At 39.6% G+C, this 24,063-nt stretch overlaps 1 protein-coding gene across 2 annotated transcripts; it reads right to left on the minus strand.

The window, feature by feature from the left end:
• Nucleotides 1–707: 707 nt before the first annotated feature.
• LOC137783944 (chromodomain Y-like protein 2) lies at nt 708–22,556 on the minus strand. Of its 2 annotated transcripts, XM_068574315.1 has the most exons (8): nt 22,428–22,556; nt 10,557–10,910; nt 10,328–10,451; nt 5,075–5,292; nt 1,926–2,098; nt 1,612–1,822; nt 1,317–1,460; nt 708–1,226 (listed from the first exon to the last, which is right to left on the minus strand). In XM_068574315.1, the coding sequence occupies exons 1-8, from the start codon at nt 22,449–22,451 to the stop codon at nt 1,068–1,070; spliced, it is 1,407 nt and encodes a 468-aa protein (XP_068430416.1). In that variant the 5' UTR covers nt 22,452–22,556; the 3' UTR covers nt 708–1,067. The 2 variants fall into 2 exon arrangements, with proteins under 2 accessions (XP_068430416.1, XP_068430408.1); XM_068574307.1 differs by having other exon boundaries at nt 10,328–10,910.
• Between the last annotated feature and the right edge of the window lie 1,507 nt (nt 22,557–24,063).

Genomic DNA, 24,063 nt, shown 5'->3' on the forward strand with positions numbered 1-24,063 from the left:
CCAGTGATCTCCATTTCCTCTTAGCATTCTGATTTGCATTTCAATTCAAACTTGAAATAAAAGTCCTCACCTTGATTATATTAATTTGTAGAAATAACAGATTAATCAAACTCTCTCTCTCTGTCATGGTTTTTGTTGAAGTTGATAACTAAAGACAGAGAGATGTTGACAACAGGAGGATGATATGGTATACATCTATGCACTAATCACCAGTCTCATTAATGCATGAGCATTAATCTTGGTTTCATATAACAGAAGCAAATTCATGGTGATTAGAATAATAACACATTTACTTTCAAACAACATGGCTGTCATGTGTAATAAAGACTTTAACACATTGAACAAATCATGTGACAAAAAAAGAGCCTACTTTTTTTCAATTATCCAGTGTTTCATGAGATTGAGTCACTAAGTGTGATCCACTGACATGAATGAGCACGTATGAGCATCTGTGGCCAGTTTTCTTTTGTCCAGAGGATGGAATGTGCAAGAAAGAAGAACCGGTGTCTTCATGCAGAACCAAAAGCAAGTAAAGAAAACCTTTATATTCAAAAAGTTGCTTGAAATAAATATATATATATATATATATATATATAAATATATATATATAAATATATATAAATATATATATATATATATATATATATATATTATCACATGCTATCAGACATACATTGATTTCATACTTCCTTGATAAGTTCATAAACACATAAGTCTTGCATATGTACTGAAACACACTGTACCTCCCTGAAGAACCTCTGTCAGTGTTCATTTAGGCAATGCACATTTGGCTCTTTGCTCTTAGACTCCTAGAGAATAAACATCTGGACAGCTCTGATTCCAATAACTATGAAATACGAGTTGATGACAAAAGAAGAAGACAATGAAGATGTTGTTGGTAGACATGTCAGCAAACAGAACTCCAGAGAATCCTCTTGACGATGGATAGAAACAAAGACCCTTAATGCAACTATTCCTTCAGTACGGGATCACACCGTTGTCATCCTGAACATTGTTCTGTAGATAACCTCTGTCCCACATCAATTCAGTTTTCTGGGTTTGGATGATCACTTCTCATGCGCCTTGTTCTGCAGGTAATTGAAGAGTGCCTCCAGTCCTTTGGTGGAACACCACAACTGCTTCAGCATCTGACACTCTTTCTCATTCACTTCCTCCAGGACTGACATGAGGATACTCCTCACCAGGCATTTGGATTCTTCCAAAACCTTTTAAAAACATAGAAAGGAGAGAGGGTCATTTGGTTAGAAAAAAAAAGAAAAAGAAGTGCCCTCTGGGTCGTCTAAATCGGGACCTACCACTGCATTGCAGGATGCCATTTCCTTCACACGCAGCATCACTTCTTGGTTGAATGTGGTCGGCCAGAAGACCTGTGACACCAGACCTCGACTGCATGCTTCTTGTGCAGTGAGTTTTCTTCCACAGAACAACATCTCGTTGGCCTGTCATTGGGGATAGGAGGGTGATTTCAATATGGCGTGCTATCCAAATGTTTGATTTGGGTAAACTAATACAGGCTAATCAGGTGGTGGTAAAATCATCCAATTATATCGAAAACAGTTTGCCAGAGGTCTTTCTATTGCTGTGACCCACCAGAGCTACGCCCAGGATCTGGGGGAAGGTGTAAGAGGAGCAGCCAGAGGGGGTGAGATGGAGAGCTGCACATGGAGTTTGGAACCAGGCCCTCTCACTAGCCCACACCACATCACACAGGGGCAGGATGGAGGCCCCTAAGCCCAGAGCAGGTCCGTTTATTGCTGCCACAATGGGTTTCTTGAAGTGGATGAATGCCAAGACAAACTCCCTAAAGGGGACACAGAACAATCAGTACCAACTCTGTCAGGCGTAATGGCAAGTAAAAAGAGAGTTTTTCACTTCGCTGTTCATAGCGGAGAGATTCTTTTTACCGTACGGCATCTGCGATGCGGCTGCTCTCTTTTCTGCGGTCAGTGGACAGGCGGCCAATCAGGTATGAGGGCTCCAGGCCACTACAGAAAACAGTCCCTACGGAGCTGAGCAATAATAATTTACTGTCATCAGCAGCTGCATTACCCAGGGCTCGACACACTTCCTTCATGATCTGAAAAGAAATAGGGGGAGATGCAAATGATATTCTCAACTCGCCTTACACATGAAGCTACGTTTAGAAAAGTTTATATCGATATTCAACTCTTGAAATAAATATACACTCAAAAATAAAAATCCTCATACAGGATTAGAAATAATGACAAACACCAAGGATGCATAAATGCTCATTGCTAAATGCTAGTGACCGTTTCTAGCATGTTAACATTACTTTCTGAGCAGCTTAAATTGCATATGAGATGTTTAGATGACATGTAAGCCTTAGCATTAGACCAATTAGAATAAGTAACAAAAGTTGTTCATTAGAAGCAATACATGACTCCAATTACTTTTTCCCTTAATTAATTCTGAGGAACTAATCAAATAAATAGCAAAGAAAAAAAATCAATGCAGCATTTGCAGTATGATACCTAAACAAAACAGAAGTATGTGCAGATAGAGCAAATTCTGCACTTTGCGAAAAGAAACAAGTTTGGCCTTTGTCTCATGTGAAGGAAGAAGAGTCAGCCTCCACTGTCAGACAGCAGACCAGATAAGTCTGGAAACCTACACCACCACATCACTGTCTGCAGCCAATCTGCCCACACACTTGCTGCATTTTAATCAGATTATCACCCTTCACCAAAATTAACCATTCAACCTTAAAGTGAATTTAATTCTATATGTCTCACAAGCACATAATCTGTTCCCACTTTTAACTGGATGTGTGTGTGTGTGTGTGTGTGTGTGTGTGTGTGTGTGTGTGTATTCTAGTGAGGGGAATTACAAATCCTGTTCAGATACAAGAAGCAGAGATGAGCAGATGCTGGTTCCAGTCTGTGAAACCGAGAGGAAGAAGAGAGCAGTCAAAGTGACATTGGTGCGCAGTGAGCAGATGCCTCGAGGACATTCATAGACAAAGATGGTATCCACAACAAAGAAACTGGTGGGTACAAGTCAATCAATCATGCTTTTATCAACAAAAAAAATGTCAGTTCTTCACAGTTTCCTGAATACCTTTTCATAATTAATTTATTCATTTGTTTATTTATTTTCTGTAGGGTAGTTTTTGATTTGTCCAAGAAGAATTAGCTTGCCTTTCTCTGGTGCTATACCCATAACTACTTCATTGTTTACTTATTCACTGCTCTCTATAGAACAGACTCTAGTTTACTCTAGAGAGCAGTAGAGTGCCATGGAGATGCTTGAACTCAAATAAAAAAATAATACAATTACATACAGTGTACATACTGTTACATGCAGTGTTACATACAGACTACACATTGAGCAATTTCCAATTTGATTGAGATCATTTCCCTATAAAATAAATAGTCAAATACTTCTCTGTTCATTCACATGCCAAATATAACGAATGGCAGGTTATTGTAGTCATTGTCTGGCTTGCTAGAATTATCAGAGTCATACAGAGGAATGTGTGTTAAGCCAGAAAGGTGACAGAAAAGGGGACCAGTTACAAGCTCAGGGCAGTGAGTGTTTGGATACAAAAAATGTTCAGGGATATTTTGGCAGATTTTGGAAAGCCATTCAGGAGGCACATCAGCAGACTCTCTTTTTCCTGTAGCTTCAAAGACTGTGCGACAGAGAGGAAGCTATCAGAGCTGTTTGATAAGCCCACAGTTTATGGGGCTTACTGTCACACATGAAAGTACACACAGACACAGTTTAGGCCACTTCAGTGCTTGTGAAGTACAGCCTGCCATGCACACGTCACTGTATCAAAGCAAGAACCACCCTCTGGAAGATCTAAGACACATCCTGCAATCTGAGGGGAGGAAAATCCTGTTTACTTAGATTTATGATCCAGGGGTGGATGGTTATGACACATATACACATATATATATATACATATATATATATATATATATATATACATATATACATATATATATATATATATATATATATATATATATATATATATATATATATATATATATATATAGATATAGATCTATATATCTATATATACACACACTCGCAATAGAATATAGAATAGCATTTTCTTTGTGACATACTTCATTATTAAATCAGCAATGGAAATTGTAAGTATCAATCTGAATGTCATATGGCCTCTCCACTTTGCAGGGTCAATATCAGTTAGTGCAGAGAAAATACAACATAAAGAGCTGTTGATCAAAGTCAAAACTCATGAATCATAGATTTATCAAATTAAACAGAAGAATACAAAATGCTGCAATCGTTAGTATAAAGAGTCCAAAAGCGGGCAGACTGGAGAAAGCCTCGACTGAACTGTGACAGCAAGCGACTGAACACTTCAAGGGGGAATTTTAATGGAGCAGCTTGTTGTTGATTGAGTGTGGAAATGAGAAACCAATCACAGGCTGGTAGTTTCCTGCAGAGCCTCTACAAGTGGATCATCACAATGCAAGAAGCCGCAGCATCAGAGCAGCGCTATTCAGCCACATTGCATGTTGCAGACATCCCAGCATTAGCAAGCTGTCATTTTTAACCTCTTCAATGAGAATGGCTCATCTGAAGCAGCACAATGTGACAGTGGCAATCATACGTCTAAAAATAAACACTCCAAAAACAGGAATAGTGTTAGATCCCATGTTTAAATTATAGGCTTTGATAGAACTGGTACCCCTAATTACTCTACTAGTTTTGAGGAAATTCTGTGTCAGTATTAAGAACAGAGCCCAGAAGCTATTTCCTAACCTTTTTTTGCAGAGTACACACACTCTTTTTCAACAATGCTCTGTGTAGGATTTATGCAGCTCAACAAATTCCTGGCAGCTGTCAAATAAAACCACAGTTTTCAAAAAGTGTCTCTTGAAAAGCTTCCCTGGAGTAAGTGCGTAGCTCCAGGGCATATCTACAACCCTCAACGAGGAAACGTTACTCATTTACATTTCCCAAACCAACCTTTATGGCAATTATACATTCACACATTGAAACATACCGGAGAAACACAAAAACATAGGGGACAAACGTACATCTCAGATCTCACCTCTGGTGTCAGAGCGTTGTTGTCTGTCGTTTGGCTGGACAGGAGGACGTGCGTGAAGCCTTGCTCTTTCCTGACCACGATATCCCGAAATCGACAGTTGCTCTCATTTTGTCGCACGTTGTATCTGAGGCGCTTGTCGAACACGTAGCCTTTCTCCTTGGCCAACTTCCGCTTTACTGAGCTGTGTAGATGCATCTTGCCATTGGCCTGAGGAGAGCCTGAGACGGGGAATGGCACAACAATGTTTATGGCAAAACAGGTCCATGAGTATTTTCAGACGTGTAGCTATTTGAGTTGAAAAGTACCAATCCCCCATGACAGAAACACCGTCTGACAAAAACAGGCTAAAATGTTTTGTATTTTTCAACCTGGGCTTGTTTGGGTAAGGTTGAAATTAAAACTACCGCAGACTGTTTTTGCATTGAATACTTTAGAAGAAGATATTCCTAGATAACATTTTCTGAATTTGTGACATTATTGAAGCATGAAATATATACAACTTTCATCCTAAAACTTAATCAGAACTTTAGAATAAACATGAAGTTTGGAGCTTTCATTTGAAAGTAAAGTTCATAATTAAAAGAAACTTTGAATTGAGTCAGATATATGTGCATGTACACCAAAACACTGTTCTTAGGAATTTAGTTGTCTGTTGTGTTGTCAGGAATGTTGATTATTTGTAATTTGATGGTTATTTTTCATGTTAAATTATTTTTTAGGACATTTTAGGCATCTCAGCTTTAACTGCAGGATTTGTTGAATTTTAGACTGTTTTGATACCACACAGATCTGAATGTATTTTTGCTGTTTTGTAAAACTTTTACATTTAAAGTCATTACTTTCCACCAGTTTACGGGCTTTTCACAGAGCGAAACCTTAACTTATGAGTGCAACGCAATCTCTGGAGGACCATCATGAATCTTAATACTATTGTGATTCACTAGATTAACCCGACATCCGGTTTGCACTATCATCAGCTGAAAGGTTGAAAGACTAAAGAACCATGAGTCAAGTAGAGTACAAGTCTTTTATCTAAGATATAACATAGTAAGAAACAAATAAACCAAAAATATGCTATTCACTCAGGAACACAATCACAGTTTTTCTAACCAAAGCAAGTGATGTTTTTAAACTGCAAATGCTAAATTATGAGAAAACTATGAGAAAACTAACAACGTTGGGTCTAATATGTATGAATAAAATCTGTGGAAACTTTCAACTCACAAAAGCCCTTAATGGGAGCCTCAGTTCATGTTTTTAAACCATGAGTGATTTCAAAATGCAGTGAAGCTCTAGTCGGCCCTTCAAAAATCAGTAGAACTTGACTTTGGAGAAAAAAAACTGGATCATATTCTTCTAAGATATGAGAAATTGTTATTAGATGATCTCAAATTCTCAATAAAAAATGTCTGCAATGTATCATCCCTCTCTCAAACGCAACATATAATAAAAATGTCTGTTAAACTTAATAAATCTGAGTTAGTTCCTCTAAAAAAACTGAATTATCTGGAGTTTGACTCTGCGTTACAACATTTATCCTAAAAGTGACTTTCAGATGAAGAGTCTGTTTCAATTACATTCTACAAAGCAATACATGTCGCAAAATGGTTGTAGGACAAGAGGATGTGGCTTTGGTCTCTCTGACAGTGCTCCAGACACGTGACAACACCAGGCTTTACATTTATGGCCAATTAAGAGGTGCTTTAGGAAATTGCTGCAGAGTGCTACCGTTAGCTCGGTGATTGTCACGGAGAGGCCGGCATCTCAATCATTGTTGTAAAAGGAATGACATTTGCAACATCCACGTGTGAGCTTCCAAAGTTTATTGAAAGGTAATTGTATAATGCCTGTATGAATTAATATCCCACTTAGGTTATGGAAATTATTTTTCTGTGTTGAGACGAGATTTGAAGGAAAGCTTCATGAACAAAAGTCAATTAAATCGGCATTGAGAATAACACCTGTTTGTTGATGTAATGCAAGCAAATGTATTGCACTCCTTTTCTTACGATCCATTGCAAAATCCATTTTTTTAAAAATGGTATGACCGTGAGTGCACATTTTGCTGCAGTCGAAAATCACAGAAACACCCTCTGCCACTGCCAGTGCAGCAGACTAATGGATGAAGCTGAAGGAGGTTAGCATGGAGTCTTTCAAGGATCTGGTCATTAGGATCAGTAATGGCTGCCTGACCAATAGTCATTAGGTTAGGTTGATAGTCCTAATGTTCTCACATAGAGAAGATGAGGTCTTACTATCAAGTTGTAGTGCTTTGCAATTGTGGCACATCCGACGGACTCTGTATAGAATTTTAGTGGACATTTTCTAGTCTGACCATAAGTTACCAACAGGACTGAGGTTTGGTTGGTTGTTGGAGTTGGTAAAAAACAATCAGCATTTAAAAAAAAATATAGATCATAAACACAACATTATTTTAGGTATGGGCAAACTAAAGCCTGTTGGGTGTTTTAATCCGGCCTGTTATAAAATTGTCCAAATTATAGTTAAGACCACTGTAACGCCTTTCCGTTCCTGACTTAAGTTTCCCGAAGCACAATGACAGCAACAGAGCAGAATGGAGCTTTCTTAATGCCTATGTATCGCTCAGTGCTCTTTCAGGCTGTTTGTGTGTTCGCTCTCCTGCCACCGCTCCGAGCACACCAGCCGTGTGTGTCCTCTGACTGCTGCATGCCGTGCTTTCTGCTGGCGTAAAGGCTCCCGCTCCTGCTGTCCATCCGTTCTCCCCGCTATTATGGTAGAAATTGGGGAGATACAACCAAAACATCTGCAGCTGAGGTTATTTACACCTCCTTCCAGCACTGTTCCCTGCCCCGCCCTGTCTGTCCCCTCTGCAGCTGAGCCTAACCATACCCACCACAACAACCACACTAATTTTGCCTTTTTCCTGCAATACCCGGCGTTTCTGTTGATCCCCACACTCTGATAGCCCTTATTTTAAACAAATAAAAAGTTTTTAAGATTGGAAAATGAACTAATAGCTGAATCCAGAGGGATTTCCTTCGATATAATGAACGCGCATCAGGCCCACACAAATTGACAAGTCCCTTCAGCTGGTGCCATGTCCCCTGTCACAAGACTATGGAACATCAACGCAGGAGTTTTAATTGGAAGTAATTGATCTTCAATGTGACTCAGTCTTAAAACTCCCTTAAACTAGGTGAGTTTTATGCTTCACTAAGCGAAGCCATGTTTCCAAGCATCAGGAGGATATCACAGAGGATGCTGGTGGTGTGAGCAGACGTTTAGTGCGTTGAATATCAACACATCACTCCACAGATCCCAGTTAACTGATAAACACCTCACATCTGTCCTGGGAAGTGCCACAACCAAACTTACACCAAACTTTGATGCACTGGCAAAAATGGGTGACCAACAACACTGTTCCCACTGAAATGAAATGTAAGTTCTTTCATATTAGTTCACACAAACACTCTCCATCAATCCGACACTGGCCCGGCCTGTCTGTCAAATTTTAAAACCCATGACTCCTAAAAACGCATGTAATGATTAACTGTAGTGGTGCAGGCCATGGACTTTGAACCACAAGATACATGTAAGGGTGTTATCAGCTGCTCCTGTAGTAAAGAACCATAGCAGGATCTTTTAAAAGTGTCAGCACAGGTCTCTATACAAAAGGTTCTTGCTAAAAAAATAATGAATTTATCCATCATGAAATAGAAAATACACGGCATTTTTATTTCTTTTAAAATATCTATGCATGCAGCTGCCTTATATATGAGGAACTGTACCATTCATATTCATATAGAAAGGTCCACCCTTCACTACATTTTCCATTAGGAACGAGCTGCTACATCTGCATGGTTGATGTCAGCGATTAGCTGTCGTCACCCGAGTTCAATCAAGATGTGCCTAGAAATGTACAACAGCTGATAAGCAACACTATATTGCAGTACAGACAGGGTAAAGATGCATTTGAGGTCCTTTAGAAACCAGAAACCATTACATATATATTGCTCACGGTTTCACTTAACTATAACAATCGCTGAAGTGACGTTAGGAGGTAGAGATTCAGAGTTGTGAAATCAGACTAGGAGAGCACTGGCAATTGCTCCATGTTATTATTATAAAAATGACCCCTCATATCTTCACAATTCTCTAAATTTAAGTCCACATTTAAAATAAAAAAAAATATGTTTCTATAATTGTAATTACTGTGTCTACTTTCCATGTTCTAAGACAAACTGGCAACCTTTGGGATTTTTAACAAAGTTAAATGATTATTTCATGAAAACGCAAAAAAACAACAAGTCCTAAGAATATTTACCAGCGCTACTACACATGGGTATTTTTTTTTTAATTGTAGCATGGCTTTTAAATATCCACCAACACTCTCTTTTCATGCAATTTTGTCAACTCTTATATAATTTTATCAATGTTTTATTAATATTTTAATTGTAATCTCTGATCTCTACAAAATATCCCCATTCAGTCATCTTTGTCATGCTGTTATTACAGAAATTAACTAATCATGGACATTAGACACGCCTCTTTTGTCAAGCCAGGGCCTTTAAAAGGGAGACTGTGTCACTTTTAAAAGAAGAAAAACATATTTTCTTGAGGAAAAGTTGAATTCTTGAGCAAAGAAACCAAAACAAACACAGACCTAACCTTGTTCAACTCACAGATTTTGAGTTCAGCCTTACGTGGTCTGCTTTGTAGTTATACCAGTAGCTTATGGTGGCTCACGTTAACACATATTGTTGTGTAACTCACACTAATGTGTCAGTTTGCTGATTGTATGACTCCTCTCTACTTGTGCTATACAGTTATACATTTTAGCATTTACTATTCTCCTGTACTATCAATGTCACTTTTCTGTACTGTAATTGTGTCTTAGTCTCATTTCAATTGGTTGTGGGAGATGGCGTCTGTTAAAAGCTGCTAAAAAACAAATATTGAATAAATGCCAAAGCAGATAACTTAAATTATCATTATTATCTAAACATGTTGAGTAAACTACTTGACTGTTGAGTAAGGTTTTGTTCCAGAGCTTAATTAGTAGTTGTATGTATTATTACAAATATTAACAGAGTTCTAAATGTAATTGTTTTAATTTGGGAAGAAAACCAATGAATTCGGGGTTCACTTTGGCTCACTATGTTATATTTTCTTTATCAAATATTAACCATCAGATGCCAATATCTGTCCCAAAACAGCCAGCACCACCTAAGCTGTATTTTTCTTATTTTAATGAAGTTATTAAGAACTTACCTAGTTCAGCTGTAAACTTCTGTCCAGCGGTATCCATGCCTCCGAGTTCTCTATCCACTCTGTCAGAGGGCAGTCTATGGGACCTTGCTGCTGTCCGGTACATGAGAGGATCCATCTCTCCATTCTGAAATCCGTTATGAGGAACCCTCACTGGAGGAACAAAGTGAGGCTCTCCCAGTGGAGGAGCCTTATACGTCATGACTTTGATTCTGTCCCCTAAAACACCCACCTTCCTCTGCTTCTGGGTGTGTCCTGACCCCCCACTTCCAATTCCTAGAACAGTTCCTACTCTCACGCCAACAGCCGGGCCACAAGTCCTTTTCTTTTTTCGGGCCTCAGAACGAGCTCTGAAGTTTTCTGTAGCAGATGGCTGGCTGGTGATGAGGTCTCGACGATTTTTTGAAACTTTGTGCCGTTTGTGCGAGTGCAGTCTCAAGCTGTTGAACTGGTCAATGAATTCCTCACAGTGCAGTAGGTGGTGCTCTGGCTCCCATGTGTCTTCTTTACTTCCATAACCTTTCCACCTTATCAGGTATTCCCACTTACCCTTCTTGTTCCGCCTCTTGTCCACGATCCGCTCCACCTGAATGCAGCACATCAAAAGGTAGAAAAAAAAGACAGTATTTTTATTATAATAGAGCATTAAGTTGTTGTTTTTTTACCCCTCAAATACTGCTGTGTTTCAGACATAACGAAACATGAACCAAATGTACTGAATAACCTAAGCACCACAAATATTCACAGTGCATATATATATATATATATGCATATATATATATATATATACATACACACACACACGCACACACACATATACACACACAAGAGTTCTGTGGGAGTGTGTGGCTTCCTTGTGGGTGTATTTGCATTGCACCGCACACGGCTGCAGCGCATTGTGGATCTGGCATTTACAACATTGAAGTTTGCTGTGAATGTTCATGATCCGTTGAGGAGGATTTATTTAGTTTTGGGCAGTAATGGAGTCATTAGGCTAAACATTTCTAGGGAGTGTCACATCTTACAAAAGGTACATTTTGTGACATATGTCAAGTTTAAGATCATAGCTAATTCCCTGCAGTAGAAAGATAAGAGACCAGAGCTAAGCCAAGATGAGCTGCAAGCTGCTATCATGAAGAAACCTTAAACATCAACAAGAGAGAGAGAGAGAGAGAGAGAGAGAGAGAGAGAGAGAGAGAGAGAGAGAGAGAGAGAGAGAGAGAGAGAGCGCACTGGTCGAACAAGCTACAGAGTGAATAAAGAGAGCAAGAAGTGTTGATTGTTTCACTGTGGTTACATTCTACAGCACAAATAAACACAACTTACACCTCCACACAAACCCGCATCAAGGTACTGACGCGAACGCTTTACCCTGTCAGCTTGGTGTGCGTGTGTGTCACCCCACTCTTGGTCATACAGACACACAATCCCGCTGCTCACATCCATAGCACAGACTTGCAGTGACATCTATACACAGGGTGACTGTGGTTCGGTGGTCAGTGTTTCAATCAGAGGGTCAGTGGTTCGAGCCCCTGCTCTGTTAATCCGTGTTGATGTGTCCTTGAGCAAGACACTTAACCCTGAATTGCTTCTCCTTTGCTGTGTCTACGGTGTATCGAGCAAAAATGTGAGTCACTTTGGATAAAAGCGTCACGTATTATTTCGGAGCTCGGCTATTAACAAAATAACAAAAATGGCAATAACACAGGTTTGAATATATTTAGAGAAATGCTACATAGAATAAAAATACAGGAGTTATCATGTAAGAAAGCAACTGTTACTTAAAAAGTATCCTTTATTCATGCATCGAGACCAGTTATTACATTATTTAATTATATTGCTTGTTTTTCACAATAAAAGGATATTCTCTACAAAAAGATGTCTCCAATGCAATGAACAGAAAAAAGTTTTTAAAAAATTATAAAGCTGAAGTAATTGTTGTATGTTTTGCCGTAAATGAAGGTTTTTATTATTAAAAGGGAAGAAAAGAATCCAAACCTACATGGCCCCGTGTGAAAATGTGATTGCCCCCTAAACCTAATAACTGGTTGGGCCACCCTTAGCAGCAACAACAGCAATCAAGCATTTGCGATAACTCGCAATCAGTCTTTCACAGCGATGTAGAGGAAATTTGTCCCACTCATCTTTGCAGAATTATTGTAATTCAGCCACATTGGAGGGTTTTCGAGCATGAACCGCCTTTTTAAGGTCATGCCACAGCATCTCAAATCAGATTCAGCTCAGGACTTTGACGAGGCCACTACAAAGTCTTCATTTTGTTTTTCTTAAAACATTCAGAGGCGGACTTGCTAGTGTGTTTTGGATCATTGTCCTGCTACAGGACCCAAGTGCATTTTAGCTTGAGGTCACAAACAGATCGCTGGACATTCTCCTTTTCATCTCCTTTCTTGCTCATTTCTACAGAATCCTGTTGAGGAAGACGCAGGAGCGCTCCGCAGAGAGTGTGTGGCAAACCCGTACATCATATATGTAGCCAGGAAGATATTATAATAAACTTAGTGACTGCTTTAGTCTGTGTATTTTGCGGCCAACGGATTTTGGTTTTGAAATGAGAAAACCAAAATCGGGAAACGAGCGGTTTTATGTACCAAGTTTGGGACGACACAGGGTTTTTCAGAGAGGAAAGTGCAACCCTGTCTCCTACAAACTCCGTTTCCCCAGAACTAATAGGCATCTTCAATTACGTTGACTAATACATATTTTCTCCCTGATTACGTCGATGTTCGACGTATTACAAATACGTTGATTATAAATCAGCCCTCTGCTGACATGAATGTGACTGTCAAATTCGTGTGAGCAACTTTCGGGTCACAACACAAAAACCTACGAGAAATATAGAAAGAAGATTTCCACGCAGTATTTTAATTCTCGATGTCCATGTTTAAGCACATCAAAGAAAATCAGATAACGGGTCGTTTTCCGTTTTCTATTTCTATTCATGACGATTTTTTTTGTCACTATTCCTTGTGGCTTCAGGCTGCTGCAGCACTGTTGCTTTTTGCTCGTATTGTATTGTAGTTAACTCCGCCCCTTTTACGTACAAAAGCACATATCTAGATGAAACACTCCTGAGTTGACTTAACGAGTTGATAACTGGCTTTGTGAGACCGAAAAGCTAGACCGCGGACATCTGGTTAAGTGCAGCTGGATCACTGAGGGAAACCCCGGGTATGTTAACCCAGCTTTGTGAGACAGGCCTCAGGTCCTGAAGCAGCAAAACAGCCCCAGACCATCACACTACCACCACAATATTTTACTGTCGGTATGATGTTCCTTTTCTGAAATGTTGTGTTACTTTTACGCCAGATGTAATGGGACACACACCTTCCAAAAAGTTCACATTTGTTCTCGTCATTCCACAGAGTATCTTCCCAAAAGTCTTGGGGATCATCAAGATGTTTTCTGGCAAAACTAAGACACGCCTTTATGTTATTTTTGCTCAGCAGTGGTTTTTGTCTTGGAACTCTGCCATGCGGGCACTTTTTTGCCCAGTCTCTTTCTGATGGTTAGTCATGAACACTAACCGTAATTGAGGCACCCACCGAAGGTTGTATCGGCTTCTAACCCGACTTTTACCATAAGCAGTTTGTTTCTGCCGGCCGGCTCCCGGCAGTGACAACTTATCGTCTCTTTCGACTTCCGGGGCACGACCTGGAAGGGAGGGAGGAGGGCGGCGGGATCTCAAGCATGCGCAAAGACGCAAAGTCCAGTTCCTAATCCAATTCACCGGTTACATGGCGCGATATTCTAATTATCAACTGAGTCGCATCGAGTTATCCAGGGGTGGTAATCGGATCGTCTTGTCACTTTATCAATCATTTAATCAATTTGATTGTGTTTACCTGGTTAGATTTGCATATCAGAAGGTCCACTTCAAAAGACTCTCGATGGAGCATTCTGGATCTTAAAACTCCATAATTTGATGAAGTACAGATATCCCTGTTTTTTAGAGACAAGATTTGGATTTTGGTAGACAAAACTGTCTATTTCTTTAAATAAAACTCAAAGCATCTGTTAATGAATGCAATTATCATCAAAACACTGACTATAGCATGTGCAATGAGAGCCATCACAAACAACACATAACACACGTGACAAACCAAACACAGTCATACATACACATCACAATGAACCATCGCAATAGACGCCCAGCATCCCCTATTTTCAAAATGAGAAAACTTGTAACTTATAAACTTGCACCATTGTTGATACATCTCATTGCATACAGGTTCATGGTACACATAAGGTTTCTTAACATTACCGCACATTTACGCTGACAAACATATGACTTATATTTTTAAAATCACACACAATAACATCCTCAGACCTAATGTAAGGCTCATCTGATTTTACAGCAGTCGTCGGCAATTACTCTAAAGATAAATGCGAAATACAGCTTTCCGGTCTTTAAGACTCAGGTAAGTGTGAGTGAGGTTATGCTGAACAATACTCTGAGGACATTTATACATTTGGGCCATAAGTCGGATGGATAATGGTTGAACGATTTCATCAGAGCCTTACGTGCAGCTGTGTTAATAACTGCTCATCAGGGCTGTCACAGAAATGAACAGATGATCAGGTTGCTTACAGTCCCAAACAGTGTTACACATAGCAGAATTGCAGAGAGAGACGCAAGCAGAGTAAGAAGTAAAGAGAAGGAACGAAAAAGCTTAGAAACACTTGATGCTTCAAGCAACAATGTTGACCAGAGGACCAAACGGAAAGGGTCCTTCTACATTAAGCCGCCAAGTTATCGAACACTCTTAACGTGTTAAACGACTTGTGCCAGTACGAGAGATTCCAGGTCTTTTTCGTAGAGACATCGCCCATAGGGAAAAGCCTGAACAATCGAAAGTGTTTCTTCTTCCAACTCTTTTCAATTGGCAAACAACAACATCGACCATCAGAGCCAACATATGGTAAGTGGAACAGACGCGACAATTCCAACTGGAGGAAAACACTATTCAAAGATGGAATAATAGACTTTGACAACAGATTAAGAAATTAATATTTTATGGTTGTTACATGAACGGACAAAATTTGCAAAATGGAGAAATGAAATGGACAGAAAGAGATGGATTTACAGATTTAACCGCCTATGTGTAGACATGACTTCCACCACCCACCCGAACAAGTCTAGAACATCGTACCACTGCAGTCCAGTCCAGTGAAATGACAACATCCAAGCCACACTAACAACCTGCAGTATGACCAGAACCTCTGAAAATATTCAGACAAATGCCATGACCATTATGTAAGTAACACATTTGATGAGGATAAACATGCAGTAAGAGACATTTTGATTGAGTTAACTTTTTGCTTCACTTCCAAAAGAACATTTTAAATAAATGGGTTCAACTGGAGGACTTAAAACCTGTTTGTACACGTAATGCCCTATTTGTTTTGTTTAGCTGCCTGCAACTGTTCTGGTTCTGCATTACCACTGTTGTGTTGTTTTTGCGACTGCAAACAGGAAAAAAACTCTGATAAACTGACTGTACGCTACCTGTCCGGCACTAAATGACAGCTGAAGTTAGTGACGATCATCTGGTGAATACGGTGGAGAATCTAGTTGCTGAGGAGCCAGCTATTTCTGTCAGGAGTCAGGACTATTACATTTAAATGGCCAGATACACTAAACTGCTGTGGCGGGCTATATGGGCCTGCTAAGCCTTCTCTGGTAGCCTAAACAGAATCACTAAGTTATAGATTTTTTATAATAATAATAAATAAATAAAAATACTTATAGCTATTTTATAATGTCATTTTTCACAAATACACTATGTATAAAATATTTTTGCCCTATTAGCTTATTTTCACATTGCACAGCTTCCTCTGTTACTCTGCCTTGAGACTGCCGGCAGGCTGGAAGCCTGAAGGCTCCAGCGGCCACGGAGAAGAAGAAGAAGAAGAAGAAGAAGAAGAAGAAGAAGAAGCTACAAGCTCAGACTGAAGGCCTAAAGAAGAAATCCACGGCCCGCCACTGCCATATTGAAGCTAATGTTGCTAATGTTACTGAATGAGTAAATGGCCAACAACACATTTACCATAAGAACTTCATATGGTCATAAAATAGTACTGTTGTATTTTTAGCTTGTTGAGTCAACAAAATGATAAATGCAGATTTAGGTATATCAATATAACGTATTGTGACTGACCATTGAATACCTTTTTAGACACCATTATTTTGTATTCTCTCTTATGTTCATACAGAAATGTCCGGTGCCCATTTATATAAAGATCAAAACTTCTCTCCTTAGCTGCAAGCCAGACGTTTGCATAGAGATTAAATTAAAGTTGCTTCAAATCAAGGTTGTACACACAACAGTAATATTTGCAGGTTGCCACTTTACAATTACAGGCCAGTTCAGAAATAGGGATGTGTTTAGTCCTGTTTGGAGAAAAATGGGTGGTCTCGTTCAGTGGTTGTCAAGTGTACCTCTGGGTGTACGGGAACCCACTCCATGGGGTAAATGGGATTAAAAAAAAGATGTAAAAATAACATTGATAAAAAATCCTTTAAAAAGTGTTATTTAATAAATATTCAATAAAATATATGTGTAAGTTCATAAAAATAATTTTATATATTCTACATTAAATCTGATAGCACATCTTATTTTCAACCAAAAATGCTTTGCGCTGGTTAGGAGGTACTTGTCTGAAAACATATTTTTCAGGGGGTACAGCACTGAAAAAAAGGTTGAGAACCAACCACTGCTCTATAGTTTATATGCTCATTGAAATTCGCAAGGTCACCAGAAGGATAGCCAAGAAGTCGCCCATACCTGGTCCAATGTGCAGGGGCATTGAACAAGTGAAAAGTCAGGTGGTCAGTTGTAGCACTCTCTCTCTGGGGCAGTGAGGCTCACGAGCTGCCGCTAGTGCTGTCCAAGGTGCTATTGCCTGTTTTAATGGTGGCATGTCTTCGAGTCCACTTTCCGCTGGGTAACGGGCATTAGCCAACTGTCTACTGCACTGAATTGAGGCTTTTGAAATGTGTTTCCCTTGCTGTCCCATGGACTGCAAGGTGGGGAATTAATCTGAGATACAGTATGCCCTTTCAGACACCTCCCACAGGAACTGAGTCAGACATGGAGGGGCTACAAAAGTATGCTAGTAAAAAGAATATTTGTGGAAAACTCTCCCAACCACGGCTGATACGTTGTCCAATTGTGCGGTACTTGAATGAGGATTCCCCTCCACAGATTGATGTAGACTATCAAAAAGAGATGGAAGCAAAGAGTGACAGCACATCAGCTTCATCCCTGGCATCTTCCGCAGCATGGCACTCTGCTGCTTACCCATCATTAATCCATATTTAATGTAGTCATCGTCATATTTCCACAGAAAAGACTCAGCCTCCACTGGCGCAGGGTTGTCTCCCACATCACTTTTTCTAAAACCATCACTGCATCTGAGGGATGCGCACAGTGGCAAAACCATCTTTATTTACTGTCGATGGGCAGAACAAGTTTGTCTCTCCCTGATGATGCGTCATGATTACCATGGTGACATTCAAACACAACTGATCATTAAAACTACACATTTTGATTTATTTTTAATTTTTATACAAATAGCTTTGAATATTAAGAATTAAAAAAAAATAATGTAACAATTCAGTTGACTGACCAGAGATAAAAGCATTCAGAATTTGACGTTGTGTGTCTGACCTGCCGCCCTCTGTTGGGACAGCAGAGGTCGGCCATCTACCAGACTTAAGCACCTCTTCATGGCTTGACCTGTGAAGGGGTTCATGATGATGTTCACGGGAGTGCTTGTGACAGCGTTTATGACCAGGCGTGTCTCGAGAGCATTCCCTCTCCCCAACCCACTCAGGCACAGAGCTGCTTCAAACCCTGCTAGCGCGCCAGTGTCGCTCCTCCCTAGACAGCTGAACTGCAGGGATTATCTATGTGCTTTTTCAGATGAGCCATCCACCTAGCATGAAGGGCATTCTCGATGACCAGCCAAAAACAATATGCTATGGCCAAAATGCCAAAATCAAGTCTTCACTAGTATGTGACGTCATGGTAGTTATGTCTACTTCTTGCATACAGTCTATGGTGGAAACATCTCCTTCATACAACGGTGTATTAACATTTCTGGCTGAAAACTACATTTTACAAGTTTACATTAGAACACATAATTATAATTTTTAGAATGTACCTTGACCCAATATATATTTTTTTACTGAATAGAGCTTAAGTGCATCATGTACATCAAAATCAATGGAAGACTCTTGAAAATCCCTTTTGTGCAATTTCTTACAACTGGTTTATAGAGTTGGAGATTTTTGAACACACAACTGATGGTCGCAAATCACGTAACCTTAATAAATCGTGTCTTGTCCTTCCTTGTGCAATCCTCATTTAAAAGGTATACTATATGCAATGAAGAGAAAGCAGCACCCTGCAGACAATTCCCTAAAACAATGCGCAACCTCTGACTCCAACCTGGCGCATTCTGTGTGACAAATGCAGCATGTGTTGTAATTAGTCAATATAGTAACCGTTTTTACACTTTATTGAAGCATATGCAGACAATACTTTCTTTGTAGTTGGAAAATACCACACTGATGTCAACTGTCATTAGCTGCATGTTTCCAGGGAGTATGTTTGTTGGTTGTGCGTTTAGATTAGGTCTGACGCCAAGAGGGTTTCGCCACATTTAAGTGGTGTAAATTAGCATGACTGAGTGTGGTCAGACCTGTGCTCTGTTGCACCTGTAAGCACACCCAGAAGTGATGTCAGTGTGTTATTACACACCTGTCCCGACATCCCTGACAGACCATTGTATGTTTCTCTCACCATGCTTTGGGCTAGATGATGCTGAAACAGCATTTGGCAGCTGTGGGAGGATATGCCCACCTCCATTCTTCCAGCTCATACTGAAGCGCCAAGTGTTACTAAACAGCTTTTGTCTGTGTATACAACTTGGGCCTTCTATCTGCCTTCTCCACTTTCGCTTGCCTTGCATGTGTCTCTATTGTGCTGCTTTATGGTAAAGTGTGACATTATCTGGGACCGTAAGCATTTAAATCTCTTGTTCATTTCAAAGGCTCACCTGCAGTTCACACATCAAAGTCTGTTTAATCCTGTTAATGTGATCAACACTTTGGAGAAAATGATAGAGTTATTACCACGGCGTCATTCAAAACTCTTTTTAAACTTTCCAACTACCCTCCATTTCTGGTTTAACAAACAGCAGGCGATGTCAGGTCCTTCTAATTTCCAAACCAAAAATCCAGTGCCTGCCAAAGACACAAATTGCTTGATCCTGTGAATTTGACGGTTGTGTACCTTCATATACACCAACCGGCTTCTGATGAAATCTAGCATAGAAGAAACTCAATCTCCACCAGCAACATAAACTAGCAGAAGAAAACGAATCACAGTTCTTGGTTGTGGTAAAACAAAGCCAAAATGGAGAGCTCTCGATGCCTCCCCTTGGTAGTGTTGTACGCCACCATCGCCTCAACTGAAACTCTCTCCTCAACATCTGAGACATTCTCCCTCATTCCTTTCTTTTAAAACTGCACTTAAAAGGCACCTATTTAAATCTGCCTGTTATGCTTGTTATGTATTGTTACTGTTAATGTCATTTATTTGCTTTGCTTGTATCACTATTGCTTTTGCTGATTCTGTTTTTAAGTTTCGATCCATTTTTTAAATTATTACCATGAATATTGCTCTTTTAAAAAGGTGTTGGTTGTAAACTAAATATATTGTTTTAGTTTTATTTGACCAATTTTTAACCAGGTTTGTCCCATTGAGATCAAAGATGTCTGTAAGCCAACAAACAACATTTGCACAGAGGTATTCTAAACTCTGTTGTTTTTAGTTATTTAGCTACATTTAATAAACAGGTAGTTAGGTTAGCTATGTGTGCCTCCATGTTCAAGTATTGAATGTGCTTAGTAAACAAAAGGTGAGCAGTGAGTATCTCTGAACAGCAACTGATCCCAGCTGTTGTCTTCTTAACTACATTGTGGATTTGACAATGACATTGTTCCGTTTATTCATCGTGCTTCAGCTACCTCAATGCATTTTACAAAGTCAGCGGAAAACCTTACTTGTATCCACAAGTTCGCAAAACTACTTTCATACATCAGCCTATGTATCAGATAGTTTAATGTCATAATATATGTTCTACACAATTTACTACCCTTTAGAGAACAATGACCGAGTTTACTGATAAGGCATGTAAAAGATCTGAGTGACCGTACATTTTAGGAACGCCCAAAACTGAAACTGTTACAAATTAAATACTGGATTTGGACAAAACCAAAGAAATACTGAGTTCAACTAACATGGTCACAGCCTCTCTCATTCAGCCCACTGCATGTTCATTCCAATGCATTTCAGCCCAGGCTTCACCGCCTTAAATATATTTTTCATAAAATATGTATCTTTTAACTTCCACTTTTCAAACACTCTCTTACAGCTCCATCAAACAACCACTTCTACATAACATCATTAGCTAGTTTATTGGTGCTGGCACTCCCTGCACATACTCTTCAAAATCCTTACTTGCCATTCAATCCCAACATTAAGAAACACATTAAATAAAAGCTGTATGGAAACAAACTGTGGGCAGCTTATTGATGTTGGTCACCCTAAACAGAACCATCACCAATGGAGCTGTTGTCTTGTCTAATAGACTGTTAACAACAGGGTTAACAACATTTTCAATCGAGCAGTCAAATGTGAGTACTAAAGCTACTACTTCATTGACGCAAGGCTACATTCATACAAATCCACAGTACTAGTTAGAGGCTGACATTACTGTTTTTTTTTCCACTGAGCTGTTCGTAATTACTGAATAATATCACTTGCACAAGGCACAAACCAAGTTAATCAATTAGTTTGTATGAACACATTACGATTTACTCAACTGAAAGAAGCCTAATTATTAAAACTACAATGTTCAGTTAAATCCATTTTGTAAAACACTGTGAAGGAAAATACATTGACAGTAAATAAAACTGTCAATTGCAAAACCCCATGAACTCAAAGGACCAGGGACATATTAATATACTTCTGTCAAATCGATACATTTTATTTCTTTAGTCCATGGATCCTCTCTTTGGCAGCACTGTGTTCATTTTCCAAATGAAATGGGTGTCTTGGATGTAGAGCAATAATTAAAAAACAGTTAGAGTCTGCAGGCCTGACTGTAACACAGGGAAAATGAACACAAACTGCTTCTCACTTGTTCCACCTAAGATGTCTTGCTTCATTCATCATGTCGTTTGTCAGTCAATGTTCCCCAAGTTTCTTGTTTTGCGGCATGTTAATTCACTTTAAAACATAAAAAAAAACTAGTTTTGTCTAACTATATTTGTTTGACTCTCTTTCTGTCACCATGACCTGAAAGGTTTGACACCATGTCAGCATAACAAAGGCTAATGTGACAGTTAGAGCTTAATTCAGTGAGTCTGAAGTAGAAATCAGGCTTCACGCACATTCCTGCACCGGGTCCTGAGTGATGTTGCGCACGAGGGCAGCGTGACCTTCCAGACGCCCATTTGTGCAACTTTTACGCCAAAAACTGTCGGAGTCATAATTTACCAAATTCGCACATCAGCCGTTAAAGAAGCTCACGCAGACTTGTTTCTACCGCTCGATAGAAATTAACTGTCGTCTCGCCGTATGTGCCACCAAGCCTGCAAACCAGTCACACCGCTGGACAGGCGGAGATGACTAAATATCTTTTGGCATGCACGCGCACCTTGAGGACCATCACTCCGTCTGGAGCTATTCACCATGTCCGTCCGCTCAGCGCCGCTGTCACTTTACCACGACTTTCAACTCGGCGACAGCCTGAAGAGTTCAGCCCGTAAAGGACACATTATATATTTACTACAGCCGTGAACAATTATGTCAAAGTATATCAGAAGCGACACAAAGTAGAAGCGGAAATTAACGAACCTCGTCTTCGCAAAGCACGATAAGGGTTAGTTTCGCCTGTTAAAGGGCTTAGTACACCGCTTTTTACATACGCGACGCCCTCCCCTTTACTTCCTAATTCCATTATTCGTCAATACTACAGAGCATTTCCCCTGGACGTGGGTTTATCCTACCTCGTAAAGGTCTCCCGAAGCCATTCTGGGGTGCGGACTCCGGCGGCGCGGCGTTCTTGCCTGCCTTGTTGGCTTTTTTTGGACCCTATACTCTCTCGGTGTTTCGGCGAAAGCCCCGGTAGACGGGAATTAGCGAGCAGCCGTGTTATTCTGAGCAATCCGCAGTAGCAGATCAGCAGACAGTGTCAATCGAGCCCGGCGCTCTGCGATGGATCGCTCCACACTTCAAAACAAACAAGCATCGGGGCGGTGCTGTTTACCCAGAGCCAAGTGGACGACAGAAAATTAGTCCCCAGCTAAGAATGCACAGACCGGTGGTCTACATGCGCCCTCTGTTGCGATCCAACCACTCAACGGGAGATGATACGCGAGATGTCTCGTGTTCAGAAAGACGCCAACTGAGACACGCGGCTCACTCTACCTGTCCACGTTACTGTCAGCGGGAGGCTGGATTTCACCTTGATTTCGGAGTCATTAGGAACAAATTTATTGGAACTATGTAATGCATGATTACTTACTGGAAGCTATACACTATGCTTATTGATATTCATACACCTATACACCTACCCCTTTTATTGACCTGACATAATTGCCAACATGTTGACTATATTTTTTCCATGGATTAATCATTACTTATAAAAAAATGTGCTGATATACAAAAGTACGAGATTACAAAATGGCATGTACAATTTTACAATCCTTTTACAACCATCCTGTTGCAACCTACTCAAATGACCTCATATAACAAGGCCAAATGGCTTCTCATCAACAAAACATTGTCTGTGTTGTACTCCAAAGATAAAGAAGTACCACGTGCATGTCAACATGACTTATTGGTTAGACTAGTTGCGACTTTAAAATTGTGTCGCTCAAACTGAAATGTTGAAAAGTTCTTTATCGGTAAACAATAAGTAGACTTAATGTAAATATACTATCCATTATTATGAGCTGATTTACTGCATGTCTTGTTACTATTAAAATAAACTTTCTTTTTGTCATTCATTCATTCTTTTTAAATTTTAAAGGTTGACCACACATGCTTCAGAACACATGACCAACCACAAAAACAACACATTGATATTCAATTCTGTGTCTTGGAGCATAAGTGAAAACTAGTTTGGCCTGCTTCCCACTATGAATACTGTTGTCTGGGAGCAGGGCAGATGATGTGCAACTGCTCTCCAGGCCACAGAGCACGACTGAGTGTGATGCAGAGTAAAAATATCTCATATATATATATATATATATATATATATATATATATATATATATATATATATATATATATATATATATATATTTGTAGTATAGCCCACCGTACATCTTAGAAAAAAAGAAATGAATGCTTCCTTTTCCAAAAGTCACAGAGAGTATTTTCTCCATCATTACTGTTGAGTTAGTTGCTATTTCAATTGTCCAGGTGGGATCGTGACTTGTCGGTCAGGTTTAGCTGATTATAGGGACACATCCAATTGGTTACAATAATCCCTATAATTGAAACTTCATCTTTAACCTGAACGTTCACCTTACATAATGACATGGTAATTATGAAGCAAGGAATATTTGTTGTTTCAGGCTTTCGATTTTACTTTTAAATCATCATCAATGATGAATATTAACTTCACTTAATGTTGTT

The sequence above is a fragment of the Clinocottus analis genome, unplaced genomic scaffold (genome assembly GCF_023055335.1).
Source record: "Clinocottus analis isolate CAN_PGR_092001 unplaced genomic scaffold, fCliAna1.0.p SCAF_1, whole genome shotgun sequence".
Taxonomy (NCBI): Eukaryota; Metazoa; Chordata; class Actinopteri; order Perciformes; family Cottidae; genus Clinocottus; species Clinocottus analis.